Source organism: Emydura macquarii, unplaced genomic scaffold, assembly GCF_026122565.2.
Source record: "Emydura macquarii macquarii isolate MOO-44397 ecotype Brisbane River unplaced genomic scaffold, CSIRO-AGI_Emac_v2 contig_295, whole genome shotgun sequence".
Taxonomy (NCBI): domain Eukaryota; kingdom Metazoa; phylum Chordata; order Testudines; family Chelidae; genus Emydura; species Emydura macquarii.
In genome coordinates, this window is record NW_027130432.1 from 7,827,254 (window position 1) to 7,852,369 (window position 25,116).

The 25,116-nt window shown below is 40.8% G+C and overlaps 1 protein-coding gene across 3 annotated transcripts in view; it reads left to right on the plus strand.

Annotated features, from left to right (window-relative positions):
* Nucleotides 1-866: 866 nt before the first annotated feature.
* LPCAT2 (lysophosphatidylcholine acyltransferase 2) overlaps nt 867-25,116 on the plus strand; it is a 46,885-nt gene continuing 22,635 nt past the window's right edge. The window contains exons 1-6 of one of the 3 annotated variants that reach the window (XM_067551422.1): nt 867-1,296; nt 9,515-9,654; nt 10,604-10,821; nt 12,745-12,857; nt 16,014-16,074; nt 17,555-17,613. In XM_067551422.1, the coding sequence (XP_067407523.1) occupies nt 1,189-1,296; nt 9,515-9,654; nt 10,604-10,821; nt 12,745-12,857; nt 16,014-16,074; nt 17,555-17,613 (699 nt within the window). In that variant the 5' untranslated portion in view covers nt 867-1,188. Of the gene's footprint in view, nt 1,297-7,467; nt 7,626-9,514; nt 9,655-10,603; nt 10,822-12,744; nt 12,858-16,013; nt 16,075-17,554; nt 17,614-25,116 lie in introns of those variants that run through there. The other 2 variants (XM_067551432.1, XM_067551441.1) reach the window with 2 other exon arrangements.

Consider the following 25,116-nt stretch of genomic DNA (forward strand, 5'->3'; position numbering starts at 1 on the left):
TTAGGTTCACATTAACCCCTACTGCTACATACAAACTTGGGGCTGTCTCATTATTGATCCCTAACGAAAACTGATCAGAAATGGTGATAACACGATATGAAGGAATGAAACTGAAGTTATTGAAGACAAACTTTACACATTAAAAAGAGAGACTGACTGATCCAGTCCTGGCTCGCTTCTCGATGATTTATTGGGCTTTGCATCTGAGAGATTTTTTTGTATTGTACTACCGGAAAGGGAAAGGGAGAAGGAAAGCTCCATGGAGCAGGGACTGTCTTTTTGGTCTGTGTTTGTAGAGCGGCTAGTACAGTGGAAACCTGGGCCATGACTGGGGCTCCCAGGCATTACCACAAAACAAATCATCATCGTAACAAAGGATGCAACCTCCAAGCAGGGGCCTTGGGCAAGTCGTTTAGTTTCTCTATGCCTCCGTTTCCCATGTGAGGGTAATAGAAGTTCCCTGCCTCAGAGTGATAGTGCGAAGAGAGAGTAAAGCTTGTAGGGCATGTAGATACTACAGTAACCGAGGCCACAGAAATACCACAAATAGAGATGTCAGGTTAGTGGCACTTTCTGTGTGCTCCATTTGAGAAAGCTGCAATGGGCCTGCCCTGCTGTCCGAGGTGTGGGGGGCTGGAAAGGGTCTGCCCCTGCTAGCCTGTGGGTCGAGCTGGACCCTTCCAGCTCGATTCACCCTGCTATTTTGGCTTTGGCCACCCCTCCTGCAAGAGGAACAGGGGCTCTGTTCCTGGGGGGGAGGGAGGTCCTTTCCTAATCCCCCAGAGCTGGGGGGCGGAGGAACGCGGGGGGCACAAGGACCCTGGGGTTGGCTGGGCATTTCCCTAGGAGACCTGTCTGTTGACGGGGCCAACCCAGGTTGACATTAAATCCCTGCCAGCCTTCCTGGGGGCTGGGAGCCAGGCAGGGGCTGCCCGCGCGCCCAGGAGCACCTGCTCTGACAGGACGGGAGCAGACAGAGACCCGCGGCCATCTCCTGCCTACCGGGCCAGCGGATGCCCCGCGCGGGAAAGTACAGCGGCCCGGGGAGCCCCCCGGGGGCGTCTCGGGACAGCCTCCGGCCGGCTCCCGAGCACGTGGCTGCGGGAGGTGGGTGGAGCAGCCCGGCGCTGCTGGGCTCCGCAGACAGCTCTGGGCACAGAGGCTGCTGCAGCGGCCGGCGGCGCGGGCATGACGCAGCGGCTCTTCCCCCTGCCCAGGCAGCAGTCCCTCTACGCGCCCAGCGTCCTCAACCCCTTCGTGCACGAGGGGCGCCTGAGCGCCAAGGACAAAGTCCGGGTAAGGCGAGGCCACGGCGCGGGGCAGGATTAACGGGGCAGCCCGGGGGCGTTGCTCGTGCGAAGGTGCGGCCTGCATCCCAGTCCGTGCAAACGGGGCGTGGGAGCAGCAAACCGGCCTTTGAACCGGGAAAGCGGCCGGGGCCGGGGCCGCTCCCTGCGAGGCGCTGGGCGTGGTGCTCTGCTCCCCTGCGCCGAGCGGCGGGGACTGCGGTGTGTTCCCGTGGCGCGCTGGTTAGTTACCGATGCCGCCCTTCCGCTGACTCGAGTGCGGCAATTAGCCTCATCGAGGCATGTTCTGGGAGCCAGGAGTAAACTGGCTTCAGCAACCCTCCCCTGGTGCTCCTCCGTGGAGCTGCCCCTGTCCTGGCATGACCGGAGAAGCAAGGTGTGAGCTGGGTGGGCTTCCGATCCTCCACCCCACCCCAGCCAAACAACGATGTTTTCGCTCCTGCGCCTGGTGATGTTGCAAGATCCTTGCAACGACCCCACCTAAAGTGCATGTGCAGTTTGTAGCAGACCGCCCTTTCCGTGCGTGGGCTAGTGGGCATCTCGCAGCCGAAAGAGTATAGAGTGCTCCAACCCTGTGATTGAAGTAGGAGCCAGTGATACAAAAATACAAACCATGCTCTCCCAACCTGTCAAAATCTACATGGTTCTTTCCCATTTTGAACAGAGGGATTGTCACAAATACGGTGCATTGGTAGATCTTGATTTCCCCCCCTAAAAATTAGGTAGCTTCCTATACAGGGGGGATGTTACTTTATGAAGTGTTCACCTCTCAGTTTACAGGGGCTTGGTTGGCCCAGTGGACCAATGACAGGAATAGAACGTCTGAGTTGCAATTACTTCTAATGTTGGTATTCTGGCACCATCAGATCAAAATTGGCCCATGATTTGACTGTAATACTGCAATTAGGTTCCAGTTGTAGCACTGGGATTTTAGATTCTGTTGGGGTAGGGTGTGGGGAGGTTTTTAGAAAATATAACCATAGTAGAACTTTTTCCAGGAAAACCGTCTAGTGAAAATATTTCCTTCCTGATCATTGCCTCATTCTTCTGGTTCATGTTACCTTGAAAATGAAAGTGATTAGTAATAAAAGGAAAATAACTAGGCTGTTTTTATTATCAAAGCTTAGAGAGACATAAAAAAGTAATCAGCTCAAAAAGTAAGTCACTGTTTAAAATTCTCATTTTAATAATCTAATGACCCAGTCCAGCAAACAAGCAGGTGAAATAACTGTACATAAATGAGTGGTCCGTTGACAGAATTGCAACTCATATGAGAGTTACTCCTCTACATAAGTATTCAGTCTGAGAGCTCTGGTGTTTGTGTAAAGTAGGAAAGAAAATTGCTTAAAACATTATTTTTATCATGACAGTGAACTTTTTGCTCCGGTTCCTCTTCCAGGATCCCTATTCCTCCTGTTATTCATCTGTACAATAAGAATAATACTTTCTTCACTTTGAGATGGTAGGATAAAAAAAAAGCTGACTTATTATCGTATTGATTTGAAAAGGACTCGTGTTAAACACTTAAAATCTTTTCCTGTTCTTTTCAGATTAAAATGAAATAATTTAAAACATTTAAAAATCTAATTTCCTTTTTTTTAATGTTAACTATCTCTTACTTATCTTGCATCTTGGACAGTGCAAAGAGGGTAGCCAGTTTCATTTTATTGCTAACAGATTTCACTTGCAGGGCATGCAAATGTTGCAGGGGATTGGATGGTAGACTTTTTCCTTTTTTTCCCCTTTCCCCTTTTGGAATTAAAATAACATGTGGAAACAATTACGGGTTTATGATTTTAAAAATCTTATTATTAAAATATAAACTTTGAGCTAAATTTGGACTGACATTGTCTCAGTAAGGATAATCAGTGCAACATACTGTGGCCTAATCATCTTCCACTTTCTGCTGGTACTTGATCAAATATTCTATGCGCAGAATTTGTTAAACCAGAGATTTCCTACTAGCTTCTCAATACTGGATCAAGAAATACAGTATATGATCTTCTCCTTATGCATTCTTTGTTCATAATCTGCAGCTGAAGTGCAACATCATGGAATAAGCGTCATGGAAACTTGGTTAAATGATGATAATCAATGGAACATGGTAATACCAGAATACAAAATATATCGGAATGACGGGGCAGCACCATGTGTGAAAGAAAGCATAGAGTCAAAGTAAAAAATCTTAAATGACTCAAACTGTACTATAGAATCTCTATGGATACTTGCTTGAACAGTAAGATTATAGCAGTAGGAATATACTACTGACCAGATGGTGTCAGTGATTGTGAAATGCTCAGGGAGATTAGAGAGGCTACAAAGGCAGAAACTGCAATAATAATGGGGGATTTCAACTATCCTCTTATTGACTGGTATATGTCACCTTAAAAGGGGATTCAGAGATAAAATTTCTAGACACCATAAATTACCATTTCTTGGAGCTTGTCCTGAAATGAACAAGGGGAGGGGCAGTTCTTGGTATGCAGGATCTGAACAAGAAGTGAATATAGCTGAACTGCTAGGTAATAGTGACCATAATGTAATTAAATTTACCATGCTTGTAGGGGGGGAGTGACAAAAAAACACATCAAAGTAGCATTTAACTCAAAAAAGGGAATTAACTACTCAATATAGAAGAAGCTAGTAAAACAAAAATTAAAAGGAGGTGTGACAAGGGTGAAATGCCTGCAAACTGCATGGAGACTATTTAAAAGCACCATAATAGAGGCTCAAACTAAATATATACCTTCCTTATCCCTCCCTTCTCCCCAAAATAAAAGCAAGAGGACCCAAAAATGCCATCAGCATTTAAACAGCAGTGATAGAGGCAAAATTGGAAATCAAATCCTAATGAGGAAAATGGAAAAGAGCATAAACTCTGGCAAGTTAAGTGTAAAAGTATAATAAGGCAGGCCAAGAAAGAATTTAAAGTGCCACTAGCTAAGGACACAAAAACTAACAGCGATTTTTAAAAAAAGTACATCAGGAAACCTGCTGAAAAGTCAGTGGGGCCACTGGACGATCAAGGTGCTAAAGGAGCACTCAAGAAAGACAAGGCTGTTGCAGAGAAGCTAAATGAAATCTTTTCATTGTCTTCACTGCAGAGGATGTGAAGGAGATCCCCACACCTGAGCCATTCTTTTTACTGAGAAACTTCAGTACCAGGAAAATTGGTTGAAACTACAGTAAATAACAAAACTATCAGACACAGATAAACATGATACGTTGAGGAAGAGTCAACATGGCTTTTGTAAAGGGAAAACATGCCCTACCAATCTATTAGAATTCTCTGAGAGTGTCAACAAACATGTGGACAAGGTTGAGCCAGTGGATATAGTGTTCTTGGACTTTCAGAAAGCCTTTGACAAGGTCCCTCACCAAAATATCTTAAACAAAGTAAGCAGTCATGGGATAAGAGAGAAGGTCCTCTCATGGATCAGTAACTGGTTAAAAGATAGGAAACAAAGAGTAGGAACAAATGGTCAGTTTTCACAATGGAGAGTAGTAAATAGCTGTGTCCCTCTGGATCCCCCCAGGATCTGTACTGGGACCAGTGCTATTCTGTGTATTCAGAAATGATCTGGAAAAAGAGGTGAATGGTGAGGTGGCAAAATTTGAAGACTTTACAAAATTACTCAGGATAGTTAAGTCCAAACCTGACTGCAAGGAGTTACAAAGGGATCTCACCAAAGTGGGTGACTGGGAAACAAAGTGGCAGAAAAAATTTAGTGTTGATAAGTGAAAAGTAATGCACATTGGAAAAATAATCCCAACTATATGCACAAAATGATACAGTCTAAACGAGCTGTTATCACTTAAGAAAGATCTTGTAGTCATTGTTGATAGTTCCCTGAAAACATCTGCTCAGTTTACAGTGGCAGTGAAAAAAAAGCTTACAAAATGTTAGAAACCATTAGGGAAAGGGATAGATAATAATCCAGAAAATATCATAATAGTTGCTGTATAAATCCCTGGTCTGCCTTCATCTTGAATACTACATGCGATTGTGCTGGTCTGATCTCTAAAAAGACATTAGAATTGGAAAAGGTACAGAGAAGGGCAACAAAATTGATGAGGGTTATGGAACAGCTTTCCTATGAGGAGAGATTAAAAAGACTGGAAATGTACCACTTAGAAAATAGAGGACTAAGGGGGGAGGAGGATATGATAGAGGTCTATAAAATCATGAATGGGGAGACGAAAATGAATGGGGTAGTGTTATTTATCAATTCACATAACACAAGAACCAGTGAGTCACCTAATTAAATTAATAGTTTAAAACAAAGAAAAGGAAGTATTTCTTCACATAACACACAGTCAACCTCTGGAACTCATTGCCACAGAGGGGAAGGCCAAAAATATAACTGAGTTCAGAAAAGAATTAGCTAAGTTCATGGAGGATAGGTCTATCAATGGCTGGTAGGCAAGATGGGTCAGGGATGCAACCCTATTCTCTGGGTGTCCCTAAACCACCAACTGCCAGAAGCTGGGGCTGGAGGAAGGGGAAGGATTACTCAAAATTGCCCTATTCTGTTCATTCCATCTGAAGCATCTGGTGCTGGCCACTGTCAGAGACAGGATACTGGGCTAGATGGACCATTGGTCTGTCCCTGTATGGTCATTCTTATGTTCTTAATGTCGGATTGTAAGATATTTGGAGCAGAGACTGTCTTTTTGTTGTATTTGTATGGGACCTAGCACAATGATAATAAGTTAGCAAGTAATTACAATCAATGCTACCTATTCTCAATGTTTGTAATAATCACAAACCCCAGTGCTCTTTGGCATGGATAGTTCTCTTCCACTGTGGAAGTAAATCTGGAGGTGTGTATGTGCATTGCCTATGATAAAGGATTAAAATAGCAAAAAGAGTAGGCAGTTCAGAAACCTTAAGAAATCTATTTCAGCTATTTACCCAGATGGTGTTGATGCCAGGTGTTTGCTTTCTGGGTCACTATGCAATGGAGCACAATTGATTTCTGCTTCATCAGCTATAGAGTAGGCTGGAGAAGGACAAAAAATTGAGAGCTTGAGACTGGTTAGAAAAAGTTAAGTGTAAGGGTAAAAAATAAGAAAAAAATATAAACTTAAAATGTCTGGGCTACTTTGTATATTAATATATGGCATCCAACCTGCTGTCAGTTAGTCATTTGCAAAACCTACCCTCTGATTTGTAAAGTCAGCTAGTAGGCCTTTATAGAGGATAAAAATCTTATTGCTACTGCCAGCTAACAGTTCTTGTGGCTGATGCCAACCTCTTTAAAACAGCAGGTCACCATTAGCTACAAGTCTGTGAGTTTTAACTGACCATGGTATCTCTTTACTGCTCAAAAATAAAAGGGAAAATAATAAGAAATGCACTTTCAAAGGCAACAGTATCTCTTTTCATTGTCCACAAATCTTTTCAACCTGCACCTTAAATGTTTGCTCCCATGTTACCAGGGGAGAGACTGTACTAGATTTGATTTTGACAAATAGGGAGGAACTGGTTGAGAATTTGAAAGTGGAAGGCATCTTGGGTGAAAGTAATCATGAAAAGGGAACATTCATGATTCTAAGGAATCATGGGAAATCATATGGAATCATGCCTTTGGATGAATATGGTTTGCATGTATCAAGCAGCAATATTGTAGAATAAAGCAGGATATAGTTACATCATGATAAAGTTAAATATACTGTCAAATATTTGCATTCAAATTAGCATGGTTTATGGTTTTATAACCCTTACTGAATGGGTGGATTAGCCAGTCTACATTTTCCTGAGACATCTGTCTGTGATGTACCTACCCAACATGTTTGAGGGAGGTTTAAGAACTGAGTCCAAGAGGAATAGTTTGATTGTGGCAACTCTGCTTTGTGTTTATTGTACCATGTGTAAATATTGAGTCTCTTTTTCTCAGTCAGTGACTCAGGGGAATGGAAGCTGTGTCCTTTTCCTTTCAAAAGCTCCTCTGCTTTAATTCAGAATGCACTTGAGTTTTAGCCCATCTAAACAAAGTTTTTCTAAATTTATGAAAAATTAAGTTGAGGATCTATCTCAATGTTTTTTGATGATTTAAAGAGGCACTTGTAAAGATGTTAATATTTGGGACATTTCAAAGCAGTCAGGATATAGGAAGTAAAATATTGATTGTGTTGTCTTCATACTCTAAACAAACAAACCTGTATGTTTTAATACTTTTAAGTGACTTCAGTGCTTTTGAAAAATGAAGACCTATGCCATACAACAGGCATAGCCTGCACAGCAGTAATGGCATGTGATATACTGTGCTTGAACTGACGATGGAGATTGTCTTTAGGGGTGAACAGGTAATTTAGGTATGTCTTCACTACATTTATAGCTCAAGGCACAACTAGAGTGTTACTCCTAACCCAGCTCCCCATCACACCCACAAATGTCCAGCTCAAGGTTGCTAGCTCGTTCAGGTGAATGTGCATGTGTTGGTTCTTGAGTGCGGTGACTAATGCAGGGGGGGCTTAGCTTGTCTCCATCTTGGTATTTTTGCTGAGGCTATACCAACATTAGTGCTAGTTACAGTAGGCTTTGTGTTGTGTCCCTAGAGCCAGGACTGAGAAAAATCAAAGAGACACCAGCTGGTAATGATGTTTGGTTACTAGCTATCTGGACTGGATGTGAACTGGTCACCTAGAAGCTACCATTACCATTTCCAATCCCTTGTGCCAGTCATTGATAAGGTCATAGACTTTAAGGTCAGAAGGGACCATCATCATCTACTCTGACCTCCTGCACGTTTCAGGCTACCAAACCTCACCCCTTCACTCCTGTAATAGATCCCTAACCTCTGGCTGAGTTTATAAAAACATCAAATCATGATTTAAAGACTTCAAGTTACAAATAATCCACCATTTACATTAGTTTAAACCTTCAAGTGACCCGTGCCCTATGCTGCAGAGGAAGGCAAAAACTCTCCAGCGTCTCTGCCAACCTGACCCGAGGGAAAGTTCCTTCCCGACTCCAAATATGTCAGTCAGTTAGACCCTGAGCATGTGGGCAACACCCACCAGCCAGACATTTGGGAAAGAATTCTCTGTAGCAACTCAGAGCCCTCCCCATCTAATGTCCCATCACCAGCTATTGGAGATATTTGCTGCTAGCAGTCGCAGATCAGCTATATGCCATTTTAGGCAGTCTCATCATACCATTCCCTCCATAAACCTAGTAAGCTCAGTGTCGAAACCAGTTAGGATTTTTGCCCCTAATACTCCCCTTGGAAGGCTGTTCCAGAACTTCACTCTTCTGATGGTTAGAAAGCTTCATCTAATTTCAAGCCTAAACTAGTTGATGGCCATTCATATCCATTGTTCTTGTGTCCATGTGTCATCCTGTGATCAACCAATACATGCAAGTCTTTCTCCTCTGTCATTTCCAACTGATATGTCCGCAGCTTATAACAAAAATTCTTGTTGTTAGTCCCTAAATGCATGACCTTGAACTATTAAATGTCATCCCATTTCTATTACTACAGTTTACAAGGTTGTTCAGATCATCTTGTATGATATTCTGGTCTTCCTCCATATTGGCAGTACCTCCCAACTTTGTGTCATCTGAAAATATTATTAGTACACTCCCACTTTTTGTGCCAAGGTCAGTAATAAAAATGTTAAATGAGGTTGTTCCAAAGGCCGATCCCTGAGGAACTCCACTAGTCACCTCCCTCCAGCCTGACAGTTCACCTTTCAGCATAAACCATTGTAGTCAGTTTCTTATCCACCTTTCAGTTCTCATATTAATCCCCATCTTCTCCAATTTAACTAATAATTTCCCATGTGGAACTGTATCAAATGCCTTACTGAAATCCAGGTAGATTAGACCTACTGCATTTCCTTTGTCTAAAAAATCAAGTTATTTTCTCAAAGAAGATGATCAGGTCGGTCTGGCATAATCTAATTTCTATAAAACCATCTTGTAAGATCCTTTATTTAAAGATTCAGAAATTCCAGTTCCAACTAGAGCACTTGCCCAAGCATCAGTTGGAAAAGAGTTGGAAGAGTACACAAGAAAAAATAACTTCCCCCACCCTTTATGTAAGCACTACATTTGTAGTTGTGTTAGGCTCATGTAATACTTTTCATATTTAATCATGTGGCAGTGGTGTAAGTACCTTAAAGTCCATATTATGTAACCAAATCAGATCAGTTGTCAAAAGTGATTTCTGTTGATGCATTATCTTCCTTTTTCCCCCCAGACTGTCCTGTTGGGGATTATCCTGCTTCCACTTCGAGCCACATGCATTGCATTAATTTTGCTGCTAGCATGGCCATTTGCAGTGATTGCAACTTTCTGCCACCCTGGGAGAGGTTCTGTGCCACTTATGGGATGGAAGAGGTAAAAAGCAATTGTCATACTTGGGGTAATTTTTAGTGATGTATTTAAAAAGCGCCAAACTTTAATAAATTGTTTCCTTTAAAAATATCTTTGGTTATTTACATGATCAAAGAAATATTAAAATACATGCTGTGAATAATGTGTCTGCTTCACATGTTTAGATTCAACAGCATTTTGGTGCATTTGCTGTGAGTGATTATAAAACAGTAATAAGGTTTCTGTAACCTCATATAAATATCAAAAAATCTTCTTCTATGTGGTGGCCACCATGTATTTTGCTCAGCTTATTGCGGCAGAGGCCTGGGGAGCTGGTTTAGTTGTTAACTAAACCTTTTGCAAGCGAAGCCTTTCCTTTGAGATGGTGCCGAAAAGGAATATTTGGGCCAGGGAGAGGGGTACTCATTAACAAAGGAAGTAAAACACCTTTTGAATTCTACCCAAGGATGATGGGAACAAGAAAATGCATCTCTTTATATGGCTGATATTACGTAACAGGCAAAATTTGTATTTGGCCATCTTTATGCCAGATCACTCAATATTATTATGCATGACAACAAAAACACCTGTGGCACCTTGCAAGTCTCTTCTCATAGCTGTGATGTCATCAAAGGGCTGTTTCACAGCTATATTTATTATAAAATGGGAATAGCTGAGAGTTAAATTTCTCCTTTAAAGTAGCATAATCACTTTCCATCTTAATCAGGGTTTCATTTAAAAAATAGGATTAATGTTGTTTTACTGGCTAATTTTGATTCAAACTGGAATCCCAAAAGGGGCAGTAGGTTCTGTTTTCCCACATCGCTGGTGTATGAGTTCTGTAGTTATAATGCATGACATGGAAACCTTTCTTGCATGCTCTTTATTCTAAAGTGGGAAAGAAATGGTGGCCTGGGCAACTAATGGAGCCTATTCACTTACACGTACTATTTGTTTTGTTTTCTTTTTAAAGGAGAATGACCCAGTGTGCCCTCCAGTGCTTAGGTCATGCCATGTTTTTCTTGATGGGCTTTCAACTTAAAGTGAAGGGGAAAGTAGCAGGTCCTTTGGAAGCCCCAATTCTTGTCGTAGCTCCTCATTCAAGCTTCTTTGATGGAATTGTTTGCGTCATAGCTGGATTGCCGTCAATTGTATCCAGGTTAGAGAACCTGTCGGCCCCAGTATTTGGCAGTAAGTATTTATGAAGTTACAGGTAAGGGGTAAAATTTTCCAAAGCACCATAGTGACTTAAGAGTCAAAGTCCTATTTTCAAAAGTGACCGAGGGCAAAGATCTTTAGGCACTTAAAAATGCAGCTAGGTGCCTAGTAGGATTTTCAGGATTCAGTGGGAGATAGGCTGCTAACTTGATGAGGCACTTCTGAAAATCCCACGATGTACTTATCTGCATTTTTAAGTGCCTCAGTATCTTTAGAAAGCTGGTCTTCATTTCCACTGTCTTGCTTTCCCTAAGTCTCTCCTTCCATAATTTCTAACTCCATTGTCTTCCTTTGTGTACATGACTAAAGTGACCCTTGACAATCATCCTGTAAGTCAGTAGTCGGAAGGTTCTCCTGTTGACAGTGTTTGGCTTTGGGCAAGCTAGATGGAATGGGGTTTGGCTGGTAGTTTCTCAGAAATTCCAGACTCTTCGGGGGGGGGGCGAGGCAGGAAGACAAAGAGGCTTCAGCAGTAACACAAAGAGACGAAAGGAACATGGCTCCCATGTCTTTGGGGTGACTTCTGCTATAGGAAGACGTTCTTGCTGCAGAACTGGATTTAGTGAGCCCACACTGAAGGCTTAGATACACCTGTTGCAGCGGCTAGCTCCACAGGGCTCTCTACCTGTTACTGCTCAGAGGAGACTTGAAGGAAGGAGTAGAATTGAAAGTCCCTGTGCAGATCTGCCAATCGTTTTCACGGATGGGAAAGTTGTGCAAAGGCTCCTCTAACTCTGAAGCCAGAGAGGGGCCATATTGAAGAGTAGCTTGGAGGATACAGATTCTTTCTCCCTGTCCCCCACCCCAAAGCCCAGCTGCTCAGGTTGTGGATTGGAGCCAGGTTTGGGGCCTAGTTTCAGGTTGTACGCAGATTCCAGAAGGGGATGCTGCATCCCTTCAATCTGCTTCATAGGCCAAGAGCCTCGTTCACAACCACAAAGTCTAGAATCTTCATTTTTTTGTTAAATCTAATCCCTATGTCTGTAGAAACTGATGACTAAGCTGCCCGCTTGCCATACTAAACCTGCTACTTGACACGGATGGATTTGTCAAGCCCTCATTAAAGTGCCTGATTTGCAAATGAACATACAAATTATTCAGTGTCTTGCGGGTGGGCAGTTATGTAAAGAACATGCAGAACAGACCCATACTAAGGAAATTCAGAAAACGGCATATTCTTGCCACTGCTTTCTGTGTTTAAACTCTCTGAATGTTCTCCTTTTTGGATGCGTGTCACTGAGCTATGAAGAAGTTATGCAAAAAGGAAGCCATTCCACGGATTAGAATAGAATATATGTTTGACTTCCCCATTGTCTGATCCCTCCTCCTCCTCCTCCTCCCCCCATCAACTCAAGAAAAAAGAAGACATGCTTTTATTATTACTGGGGCCATATACATGCTGTAACCGTTTTACTGATCTCATGACCTTTATTTTTTTATGGTGGTCAGCCTGAAGTTTATAGCATTCTTCATATGCGACATAACTCAAAGTCAATCTCTCAGTGAGTAAATAGGAAAAGGAACCTAAAAATACTAGATTAGCATGAAAGACTTACTGATATTTCCTAGTAGTTTTAGAAGCACAGGGCAGGGAGGATGGTCTCATGGTCAAAGCAGGACTAGGACTTGGGAGATCTGCATTCAATTCCTGACTCTGCCACAGATTGTATGAACTTGGGTGCAAATCACATTATTTCTCTGTGTTAGGGGCCATAATATCTTGTTTCTCCCATCCTTTGTCTGTCTTGTCTATTTAGACTGGAAGCTGATCAAGGCAGGGTCTGCTTCTTACTATGCACTTAGTCCTAGGAAAGTGGTACCTGATCTCAGTTCGATCTTCTAAGTACTAGTGTGATATGAATAATAACAACATCAACTTGAATCTCTCTTTCACAGCGATTCTTAGATCCCTCCAGCCTGTACTGGTGTCACGTGTAGACCCAGATTCTCGAAGGAATACAATCAATGAGATAACTAAACGAGCTACATCAGGAGGCCAGTGGCCACAGGTAAAATAGGCTGTAAAGGATCAGCTTTCCTTTGAAATTGTGAAGCTTAAGGCTTAAAAGTCCCATTCACTTGGGCATTGGCCTGTAGTTGTAACACTGAAACCAAAAGACACATCATCAACTCTTTTGGGTGTATAAAAGGCTTTTTAAAAAGGAAAGGGGGATTTCCAGCATAATTTCTCTTGAGTGACTAAGAAATCAATTCAGAATCCAAAGGTACTAGGTCGCTTGACACTTAGTAGACATTTAGCTTGACCTGTATTTTGGAAGCCACTTTATCGTCTGTGTTCATCCATGAGAGGAATAGATGTCAGCTCTGCACAGGTACTCGCTTTTAGTAACTTTTCAGCACCACGCTGTTTCTTTGCTTATAGGACTATGTCATTTCCCCAGCCTGAGTAGCTGGGTGCTGGGGATCTCTGTGGAGAGAGCAATATTGGAGGAGCTGCTCTGCAGTTACTGTGCCAAGCCAAGGGCTGGGATGGACTCCAGAGCCTTAGCAAGCACACCCCATTCTTTATGGAAGAGCAAAACCTGTAGGATCCTTGTAGAAGTTGATCCTCTAGCTCTGACCTTGACCCACTGCAGCCGTGTCATAAAACCCCTTGACTGACAAGGCACGCAGCCCAACTCCCTTGGATTCTCTCACCAAGTTCTGCGCTGTCCTATCCCATGCTTTGGAATGGCACCTCTTCCACTGTGTGCGGAGCTCTTGAAGACAGAGGAGCGTACAAAGTAGAAGTCTGCACATGATCTCATGCTTGTGCCTGTTTGTTTTCAATGACTCAGCGGACCAGTTCAGTGGCTGAAATATCATGAGATCTATTTTTCTTAAAAAAGGTCCTTTCTTGGACGATTGAAATACCATGAGGAAACTGGCTCTCAGTTTATTTTTGGTCCATAAGCCTGTGAAAAAGCAGAGACTCCAATAGAAAGATATCTGTGTTTCTGTTGAACCTGAATGCACAGCTCTAATTATGAGGGAGTTATTGGAGCAGACAGCAGCCGATTGCCATAGGTCCTCATTTCTAGGAAGAAAAAAAACCAAAACACATGTCATTTTCTCCATGGGATGGGATTATTTAAATGTACCATGCATCGTTTTCATTTCATAAGCAGCTTACTCCAAGTTCTTTAGTTAGAATTTAGGCTTCTTTAATTTGACTCACAGAGGCATGTTCAAATTTACTATACACATTCTTACAGCCTTCTTTGTTGTTTTTCCATTTGTCACAGGTATGGAACTCTGCCATGCCGATATTCAGACACACAGGTCACATCTAGGAAAGCTTTTGAGTAATGTTGTGCTTAAAAATGGAGATATGACTGAGCCAGTGCAGGTCATTTCCCTGGAGGAAATACATAGTTGGCTGGAACATAGAGCAGGTGTACCAGAGTTCTGCTGAAGACGGGGCAGACACAAAGGTGGTTTTAAGACAGTTTTGCGCTATCCCAATCCCCAGAGGTATTTGGGGCTATTTAGGCTTGTGGCATAATTTAGAGTATCCTTGTGGATTCCCAGTTTACCAATGAAGAAGTGGAGGCATAGCTAAGTGACCAACCCGTGGTTATAGGGTGAGTCAGCAACTGAGCCCACGCTTTGTGACTTCTAGTCCTGTGAGTTACCCTTCCTCTTTTTTGGAGGAACCTGACCATACACATGTTTTCTCAACATACTCTAAAATATCTAGGGCCAAATGCTGCCACTGTTACATCAGTGCAGTGGAGGAGAAAGCAGCAGGATCCATGGGGCCCTTTCCTTAGAACAGTGCAAATCAATAGAAGAACATTCCTGTTAGCAACAAAGGGGACCAGCTATTGCTTCTCCTCTACTCCTCAGAACAAAGGAAGCATGATCTCCTGGTTAGGTTGCTTGGTCTGTTCCGAGCATGTCTGCAGAGGTAGGTGGCATGTGCTACTGCTCTCCATCATGTTTCTTTTAGGTTCTCAAACTGTGGTTCTCTCAGTCTAAAGAGAACTGGCTGCATTGTCTGCTTGATTCTGGAGTTAGGAATATGCAAATTCCTCTCTCTGGGCATCAGCCCTATGTCATTTAAGTTTCAGTTTTGGTGCCCAAGTGCCTAGGTAACAATTTTTGTTCTGATTGTACTGTGGTTGGTACAGGAATGGTCATGTGTGTACCACCTTTGTACTTCCTTTATCCTTGGAGCTGCCCCAATATCATAAATTAAAGCAGCCCCGGGGTTGCTCTAACTTACGCATTATCTACTTATGGCTCTAAGGAGAGTATCACTGGGGATATGGATGCCTTGGGCATGCCCTCTTTTCCCCCCAGCCATGCTCTGTGCACTAGGAGGGAGTAAAGTAGGAACAACTCTTTGTAATTTTTGTTTCAGTGATACTGTTCAGGAACCGCGTGTTCTTGCCCAGAGAGTTCAGAATTCCAATAGGTGTTTTTGGAGTGCCCCAAAAAACAAAGCTGCTGGTGTGCTGTATGTTCCAAAGGGGTTGGCTACAGAGTGTTATGCTGTATCTCCTTCTAATCCAGTTGCTTCAGAAGATGATTCTAAGACCTCCAGGGTATCCAGTGTGTCTGATTCTTCCAGAAACTGATGCCCTTAAATAGTATATAATGCTTTTAGAAGTCATCACATCACAGATTTCCCCACCCTAAGTCTGTCTTTTGTTGCTGCCCCTTGAGCTGTGATCATCTCCTCTCTATTGTCATCTAGGCTCATGTTGATAGCATCTGTGTTGGTAAGTGCTTGAGTGCATACTATTCACTGGATACCAACCCAGACTCAATGTTCATATGCTTATAGATCTGTAAGGAGCTGTTAGCAGAGAAAGAAACAATCTCTCATTAATTCCAACACTAGATACTTCAAGGGAAACATTGGAGGCCTTTTGTACTCTACGGCAGACTCGACAAAGGCCTTCCCCCAAGCCCCCTTTTTTACAAATTTTTTGTTTCCAAATCCAGATGAATAAAATCACTGTCAGTCACAGGTATCCTTCACTAATGCTTTAATTTCCTTGCCAACAAAGAAATAAACGTGTTTTGCGGTATCAGTGCTCATCGACAGCTCAGAGAGCTTGAATTAGAAGTTACGCCTTCAGGCATGTATCAGTTGTTAAGGTGAAAGTATAAAGAATATGCCTTATATAAATATATATACTTCTTTTTAATCCCAGGTACTGATTTTCCCAGAAGGCACCTGTACAAATCGTTCTTGCCTGATCACCTTTAAACAAGGTGAGAGACATTTTGTTAGAAAATCATGGGCAGGCATGATTTGCAAAGTCACTTTAATCAGTCTGTAAAAATATAAATTTGGGCCAATAGGTTTCTTTTGTTTATTTACAATCTTCAAGGGTATTGTCAAATCAAGCACTTCTAAAAAGCCACATTTCTTCACCTATATTACTAGTAACACCTTAAATTATTAAAATTGCTGTAGATTTTTTAAATCTCTATTACTTTATACCATTTGCTGTGAGTTTAATTGTAGAATGATCATAGACTAATTGCACTTTGTTTCTGGGCAGTTTTTTAGACAATTTTACTGTACCCTTCTCATTCTTTATAGCAATGGTTCAATAGTTGTGTGTAAATCCTTCAACGGAATGTTTATTAGTTTTATATAAAGCATCTTCATTGAAATTAAAAATAAACAGTGGAAACATTTCTAAAGTTTTGTAAAAACCCATTTTCACAAAACCTGTTTTTGAAAGATTTGACCTGATAATGTTCCTGTAGTTTGAGGTGCATTTGTCTTTTATTTAGTTAACCCCTAAATATTTAATATAATTATTAATGCTACAAATGCTTAAACAACTCTGAATTTTACTGGTTCCTGAAGGATAATTAAGAATTGCATTTAATTTGGTAGTTTTGTGATAGCTTGTTTGTCTTGTAGTAATTTTTAAAGTCTAGAGCTGAGCAACTGGAGTAATCTCAGTACTTCAGTGTATATTTGTTCATACAACTGATGTAAAAAAAATGGACAAAATCTTTGTCATGTAGGGTTCAGTAGCTGACATATGAAATCTCCTCTGTTTCATATTTAGCAGTATTTGCATTTGCTCCACAGAATAGATGCTTTATAAATGACACTTTCTAGTAGAAAGCACTCTCTGCTGCTGCTTGCTTCCCAAAACTATGGTGGTTTCCCACATTATGTTGTTGAAAAAGCAACTTCTGATTCCAAAGTCACAAAATGCTAATATAGGCACCTGTTTGACTAAATAGGGACCATAAGCATTACCTGACCATCTTAACTGTCATTCTCCCCAACAGTCATGTGAACATATAGCCAATATTGTTCCCTGGGTGACTGGAGAGACAAGGTGGGCAAGGTAATATATTTTGTGACCTCACCCACCTTGTAATATCCTGGGATCAGCACGACTACAACAACTTCCCTTGATGACTGACATTCATTCAAGTGGGAGAAAATTAGTTTAAAATAATCCACAAATCTGAGGGAATCACTTCTCTCTGACCTAAAGCTCTGTTCTGGAGTTCAGCCACGCAGAAGAGAAGGTCTCCTTTATCTGGTATCCAACTATTCATGCTTTTAAAAATAACTGTCAAGGGATAATTTTTCTTTTCTTTTTTTTTTAAATGTCCCCTTTTTAGTTTTTTGTCCTCCAGCTCCAGTCCTTCTTTGTCTTAATCACTTAAAATTGTCAAGTGGTATGTTTTTATATTAAAAAGTGATTTGTGGTTACAGGAGCCTTTATTCCAGGAGTTCCTGTGCAACCAGTTCTGCTCCGATATCCAAACAAGCTGGTAAGTAGAACGTTCTCCTTTTGCAACTTACAAAGCTAGAAATCAAAACATTCTTTTTAAAAGACATCCAGTCACTACGCAGTCCATTATCATCAAATTTTAAATGCATTCCTAGTGGCTCCAGGTACTTTTTCTTAAAGGGGTGACTGAGAAGTCCCCCCACATAGGAAAATCCTTCAGTGATGCAGAGCTAGTGTAGGTGGCTCTACTGCTTCTTCCCTCTTCATTCTCGGTGTGGCAAGACTGGGAGGGGCTATCCTGCTATTGTGGGGGCAGAAAGGTTGCTTAGACTTTTACTCATGGCTGCATCAAGATTACACTTCTGTAGAGCCCGGCAAATCTACAGATATCCATTTTATGTCAGCGAACTGTTTTTGTGGATCGTGGATGGATGCAAATACAAATTTTATATCTAGAGCCCTGCACATCTGCTGATACACACTTTATATCCATGACCATTTTTGCGGATTGCAGATTGGATATGGATACAAATTTTGTATCCCCGCAGGGCTCTATACATCTGAAGATTGGGAGCCTCTCCGCGTAATACAGTTAGAAAGTGCTTAAGAAATCAGATACTATTTTAAGAGCATGCTTGCTATATTTTGTTTACTGTGTGTGAAAAGCAAATTTATAATAGTAATGTACGTGTTCACTTTGTTTGACTGCAAGCAACATGGAAGCAATACCTCAAATTAAGTCTGCTCTTGCTGTTACAGGGGTGCTTTGTTTTGCCTTGTCATACTTCTTCATACGTTTTCCTACTAGGAAGAATACACTAAGCTCATTCTAATATTGAAGCAGCCCATGTAGCGTGTTTCGGAAATCTCTTGTTTAGTCCTTCAGTATTAGTATTTGGTTTTGCTATGTCTTGTAAAAAACTGAAAACAAAAACACAATTGACTTTAATATACTCTCCATATTCTAGTATATACGCAGTTGGAAATCAAATACAAATACATTTACCATAAGAACTGCTTGTGTCTTCCTCCAGTGTAGTTATGTTATGCCTCCGGCATAATTAAATTATTTAGAATAATAAACTCTGCTTTCTTTTTCATTGTTTCACACTAGTTTAATTAATTGTAACATGTCATAACTTAGTTAGCTTTGAGATAGAAACCATGTCTTATCTGTGTTTTGTAAAGCTACATGCCAACTTGTGGTTATGTATCTTTCACAATAATGTTGTCGGCCCCTTAAGAAAACAAGTGCAATCCATTAAGAGAAACAACCTTGAAAATAGTTCCATAAGATAATTACTTGAAGGTCACAAATACAGAGAGTGCATTTCAGCAATACTTTTTATTAGGAGTGCATGGAATTATAAGAATTGTCCTTGGTTACACATCTGTTTCCATCCTGCTGAAATACTTATATTTTTAATCCTCTGATGCATATACTTAATTTTTAATCCTCTGCATGTATGTATGTAATTCCCATTAACTATTTCTTCCTTTGCCTGATACATGGGGCAGAATCACTGCCACTGCTGCCCCATGTACATAAGAATAATAGTTTACATTGCAACCAAGAAACTTACATATATTAATGAATTTCTCTTCACAACATGTGTGTGAGGAAGGTAGGGTGAGTATTATCCCTAATTTACAGATGAAGAAACTGAGGCTATTTGTTCCCAAGTTCCCATAGGGGAATAGAACTCTGAACTCCGACTTCTGTGTTTTAATAAAAAAAACCCACCCTTTCTTTTTTTATCTCCTCTGAATTGTCCCCATAAAAGAATGCCACCAGTGCAGTGGCTTGAGCAGACCCCAAAGGCAAGGTGGTGAAAGTCGACAGGAGTGAATACTGAAGGAAGAACGAAGTCCCTTAATATTTACACAACTAAATGTTTTACATCAGATTGGAAAGAAGCTGATTGAAGTCCTGGTCTTCTGAAGATAATTAGATCCTGATCCAAAGCTTACTGAAATCGATGGAAAGGCTCCGTTGTCTTCAGTGGGCCTTTGTTTGACTTAGGTAAAATCCTGGCCCAATTAAATGAATGAGAATTTTACTTTGGACTTGAGTGGGGCCAGGGTTTCGCCCTCTTCTTAACTATATATATATAATGAAATACATTTTTCTCATCCTCTCTCACAATTAACTGAAATTAAGGTAACTTTCATTCCTTATGAGCAGGTGGCTGCAAGCATTTAGCATATGGGAATTTTGAGGGTTCTGATTCACAGTTTTATTCTTAGCTCCACCATCTTATCTTTCCAAGTTTTTGTAGCTGTTAGAGCAATTCTTCTCCCTGAGTAAAATCAAAAGAACCCAAGGCATCCATTTAATGCTCTTCATTATAATTAATTAAGCTAGAAGAGATGTGCCTGTATTTGTGGTCTGGTCTGGTCTGGTCTGGTCTGGTCTTCTTCCCTGAGGCTGAATTTGTTAGTGCTGTAATACACCTAACTTTCAGTGGTGTAGGTTAGTAACACTCCAGGTGTTTTCCTGCTGTCTGTGCCTCTCCCTCTTCTCCCCACCATCACCAGAAGTATCAAACATCTTTGGCATGGAGGTCGTGGACTGAGATCACTTGTGTCAGGTGTCGTTTAGATGACAGTACTCTCCTCCGATGCACGTTTCTCCCATTTACCACAATGGGAACCACACCTGCTTTGGGAAAGAGCATTAGGTGAACTCTTTCCCTCGCCTTCTTTTTCTAATCCTTCTTCCCATGCAATTAACTAGGGAAGCGTATGATTACAATACTAGAAATGAATGTAATTTTACTACTGCAACAGGATTTAGATAGGTTTCCTACAGCTGGCTCCGGCAGGGAGGTTGCAAAGGATTCATTAGGTGTACATTGTAACAGTGTGTGTAGGTTCAACTTAAGTTCAGGGGCAAAGGCCCAGTGCCGTTCATAGTATTTTTATTATTATTATTAAGAATAACAACAGTGGAAAATCAGTTTTGGTGGCTTTGTTTGGAGGAAAGAAGGGGTGCGCAATTAAATGTTACAGAAGGAAGGGGCAGAAATTCCAGGTGGGTGGGAGAAGTTACTGCACAGAGGGAGGATTACAAAAATTGTTTTCCCCTTTAGAGAAAGTAGCAGACAAGTAGCAAACCAACATTTCTGTTGTGGAATTTGACAGTAAAGGAAGTCAGTCAAAATCTTACAACATCCCATGAAAGTCACTCTTAAAAACTTGCTAACTTTTTCTTGGATGACATCACCTCCTTATTAGCAGTGTTTTCTATAACTTCATGCACTTAATACAGGGAAGACTTAGAATTGCTGGACCAAGACTGATTGAATCAATAGCTGGGACATAAGAAGTTGCATTTTTCTTTACCTATTTAGTGAGGCTTGTTGCAGTTCAAGGCAACTGTACCTGTATTCCCCTTCCATGGTCCAGCAAGGGCACTTACTCTCAGACTTCCGTCTCCCCAGCTGTCACCTCTTGGGGCAGAGACATGCATCTCTTTCCTTCCTGTCCTGGGTATTTCCAGGCTGCACAGATCCCTGCCTACACTGTGAATTCCCCAGAAAGGCAAACCATCTCAGCCAGGCCTACTCTGTATTCCTTCCTCAGAGGCTATAAGCAGTCTAAGTGCCCACAGTTAAGTTACCATACAGCTCTTTCTGAGCAAGCACCTTTAAGGTGAAAGCATTACAGAGAAAAGTATATTAAAAACAATAAAATAACCAAGCTTACCAGAGATCACCTCGACTCCAGCCAGGGTTCTGGCAGGTGAACAGTCCTTCAGACTACACCAAGAGGTTTTCCTGTGCTCATAACAGCTGTTAGCCCAGAATAAGCACCCCATGAATTTGTGAGTCATTGCTGAGGGTCTTTGATCTGGGAATAGGTAATTTGTAGACCACAGGTCTGCTCCTCAGGGTGAAGCTTCAAAAGGCTGAGTTCTTGCATAACTGAAGGGCATATTTGCATATATACTTCCCCCTAGAGATTTCCTGGGAAACCCACTTAACTTTAAAAGTTCAAATTGTTTCAAATAGTCCTTTGAAGCCCCTAACACTTCCCAGGGTTTACATTAATCATGTCTCCCTCCAGAGACATGACATGGAGTCCAACAATAATACATCAGTGTTTGCATTTTTAATACAATGAACTCCTTATATACTTAAATTTAATTCAGTAAGGTTTAACTTCATCCTATAATGTTTGTCCAGGATATTGCAGGAAATTGCCATATCTGTCACAAGGCTGTCCAAATACGTTTGTGTTCCTTGATTCTTTTAGTCATATTGCTCAACACACAATTGATCAAGTACCCAATTCATTTCCGTGGTGTTTCAAAGCAGAATCCTCCTTCAGAGACCCAGCAATGGGAATCACTTATGTGGCATTTGAATGCTAATGTAAGAAGCCAGGTCTCTTTAGCATCAAAATTGGGCTGTTGCCACTCTGGCTGTGAAAACCTTGATAGGCTCTTAAGTTTTAAATGTAACTAAAGGAAAAGAGTAAGAGAAAGTAGTTTGATCATAGCAGAAATTGGAAGTTTCCTGCTAAGCCACAGAGTCTGCCTCTTGAATCTCAAATTCCCCCAAAATACTTAAAAAATTCTGCTGTTGTTCCCCTCTTCTGTTAAGATTCCAGTACTTCATCACAACTGAGATTTGGCAAACAGCCTCAAAAGGGAAAAAAACAGGCATGAAGGCCATAACCCAGTTGAACATAGATTCAGACCTTGTTATTTTGAATCAGTTTGTACCTTTTTACAAGTGTATTTTCTGTAGTAACTTCTTTGTCATACAGAGGTTGCCATTAAAGTCATATGTCAAATACATGAAATAACTCATATCTATGATATCGTAAGGTGGTCACTGAAGATATTTTAATAGAGAACGCTTTAAATACATATGTGGCTTTGATCAAGTAATATAAAAATGCCTGCTTCCATAATATAAACACTCTCTTTGATTATTTACTTGTGTGACAATTTTGTCAGCCTCTTGCTCACTAAGGGAACATTATAGATAGAAAGGTGTTTGTTGCGAAAGTTTAGTGTGTTCCTACTAGCCCTGCAGAGCCAGAACAGCTGTAGGAGATTGAGCGAGGTTCTGTTCTTCCTCATGCAGCACCAGTGGAACTCAGCTGCTTTCTAGCCGTAGAATCTTTATTAAATGGGGATGGTGGAATAGGCAAAAAGAACCAAGCCTGACTTTTCAGATCCCAGACTGAGTTAGATTATTCTAAGGGCAATTAAAATTATTCAGGAATTTCTGGGGAAGTTGAGGGGCAGGCGATGAGGAAGTCGAATTTATGAAAAAAAATACTACTTTGGATTGAGACTATCATGAGATCTAAGTCATGGATGGTTCCTTTTGCTGCAGTTTCCCCATTTTCTGTAGCAAACCTTTTAAGCCCTCTTACAGGTAGAAGAGATCGGTCTGGGTTCTTGATAGAGTGACTAGTCTCATACAGCATGTCAGACTAGAATTGTATTAACCTGTGTTTCTTCTGAAGAATTCAAGACAGCAGTATGGTCAGGTGGAGTTAGAACAGTGCTGAACCTGACAAAGGTCAATAAAGGGACATACAGCATGGCCTAGTGGTTGGGGACTGGCCAGCAAGTCAGAGACCTGGGTTCTATTTCCACTTTTGCCCACCTATATGCTGCGTGACCTTGAGCAAGTAACTACATCTTGCCTTGCCTTAAAAAACCATCCGATTATTTATAAAGAGGAAATGCCTTTAAAAACAATAGTCCTTGTACTAAATTGGAGGAGGAAGCTAACAGTATAAAAAGCAGTTTAATGAGGTAGTTAGGACGTACATTCAGGTTGGTGAGAATAAGGTACAAACTGTCAACATTGTCCACAGAATATTAATTGGGTAAATCTGTGTCCTTATATTTGGGAAGTTTTAAAATGTATTAAGCAGCTTTACAGAGTTAAAAATACTATAGGTACATTAGAATTTCTTGGATTTACAAAGGTAAATTTTAATCTACAGTATAGTCATCCTCTGGACTTTATTTATAAGAACTAGGGTAAATGTGCACCATATTTGGTTTCTGTTTAGGGCTCCTTTTCCCAATAATCATGTTCAATGTGGATGTGATAGTAGGAAAATAGGAACAGTCTGCAGTAACTATTTTAAAAAAAATCACATCAACTAAGCTGTGATTACCCCCAGTGTGATTCTGTATATGATGCCCGGGAAAAAGGAGAAGTATGGTCTTGTGACTTTCTTTAGCTTTTTTGTGCTGTGTAAAGAAGGCCTTAAAGGTACTTTTGGTTGTTTTGTTTCGTTTTAATTTTCTGTACGTTTCTACACTAGAAATTCATATGTTGTCTAGATTCATAGATTCCAAGGCCAGAAGGGACCATTGTGATAATCTAGTGTGATCTCCTATGTAACACAGACCATAGAACTTTCCTAAAATAATTCCTACTGCAAATCTTTTAGAAAAACATCCAATCTTGATTTTAAAAATGTCACTGATGTAAAATCCACCACAATCCTTGGTAAATTGTTCCAATGGTTAATACCCTCACTGTCTAGAATGTATGCCTTACGTCCCATCTGAATTTGTCTAGCTTCAATTTCCAGACTAGGCTGGAAGACTCTGTGATGATGGGACAGCCTTGTGTAAATGATGAGATCACATCCTAAGGGAATGAAAATAGCACTGCTAAGTGGGAGAAGATAATCTTAATCAGACTGTTAAAAATAACATCTATTTGACTTCAGTGACTAATATTTCTGAATAAATGAAACATTTGTTGAACATTTCACATTCATGTCCCTTCCATTAGGGAAAGAAGAACTCTGAATAAACCACCTTAGTGCCCCCTGTTGGTCCTCCCAACAAAACCAGAGAAGATCAGACTTCACATTGCTAACATTTTTCTACTAGGAAAAACAAGAATTTGTTTTTAATTAAATCAAACAAATTGATCCATCCTTTCAGTCCCTAAAGTAACACAAGCCCCTCAGTTCCCCCTTCTCTCTCTTTTTTTTTTTAAATCTTTTGAAGGTCAGTTTTAAAACACTGAAGTGAAGCTATAAAAAGGACTGGTTTTGCATAAATGGAAGGCTTCACTTTTTAAAGAAGAAAATAAGCAAGACCATGTATACTCTAGAACGATGTTGTGGCACAACAAGTGGTGCAATCTCAAGCACCATGTAAAGCTGTTCTTCCTGGAAAACAAGGACTTCATAATTCATTCAGATCTGAACTCAACTCACCTGCATATAATAGTGCCTTTTACAGAGCCAGTACCAGTTCCCAGTGAAGTATTTTAATGGGAGCTTGATCAGAATCTAGGTGATGTAAAACATCAGTCAGTAGAAAACTGTATGGGCAAACTAATGCATAGGCTTAATCTTTTCTGCTTGCATACCTGTTCCATTTGTCATACTATGGAAATGTAGCTGCTGGTGAAAACATTTATAAGGCAATAGATTCCAGTCATATTAAAAAAAAAATGTAAGTATAAGACTGTAAAACATCATCTGCTTCACCAAATTGTATGCTTATAATTTTCTATTGTATCTTGTCTGTTCTCCACTCTGGTTT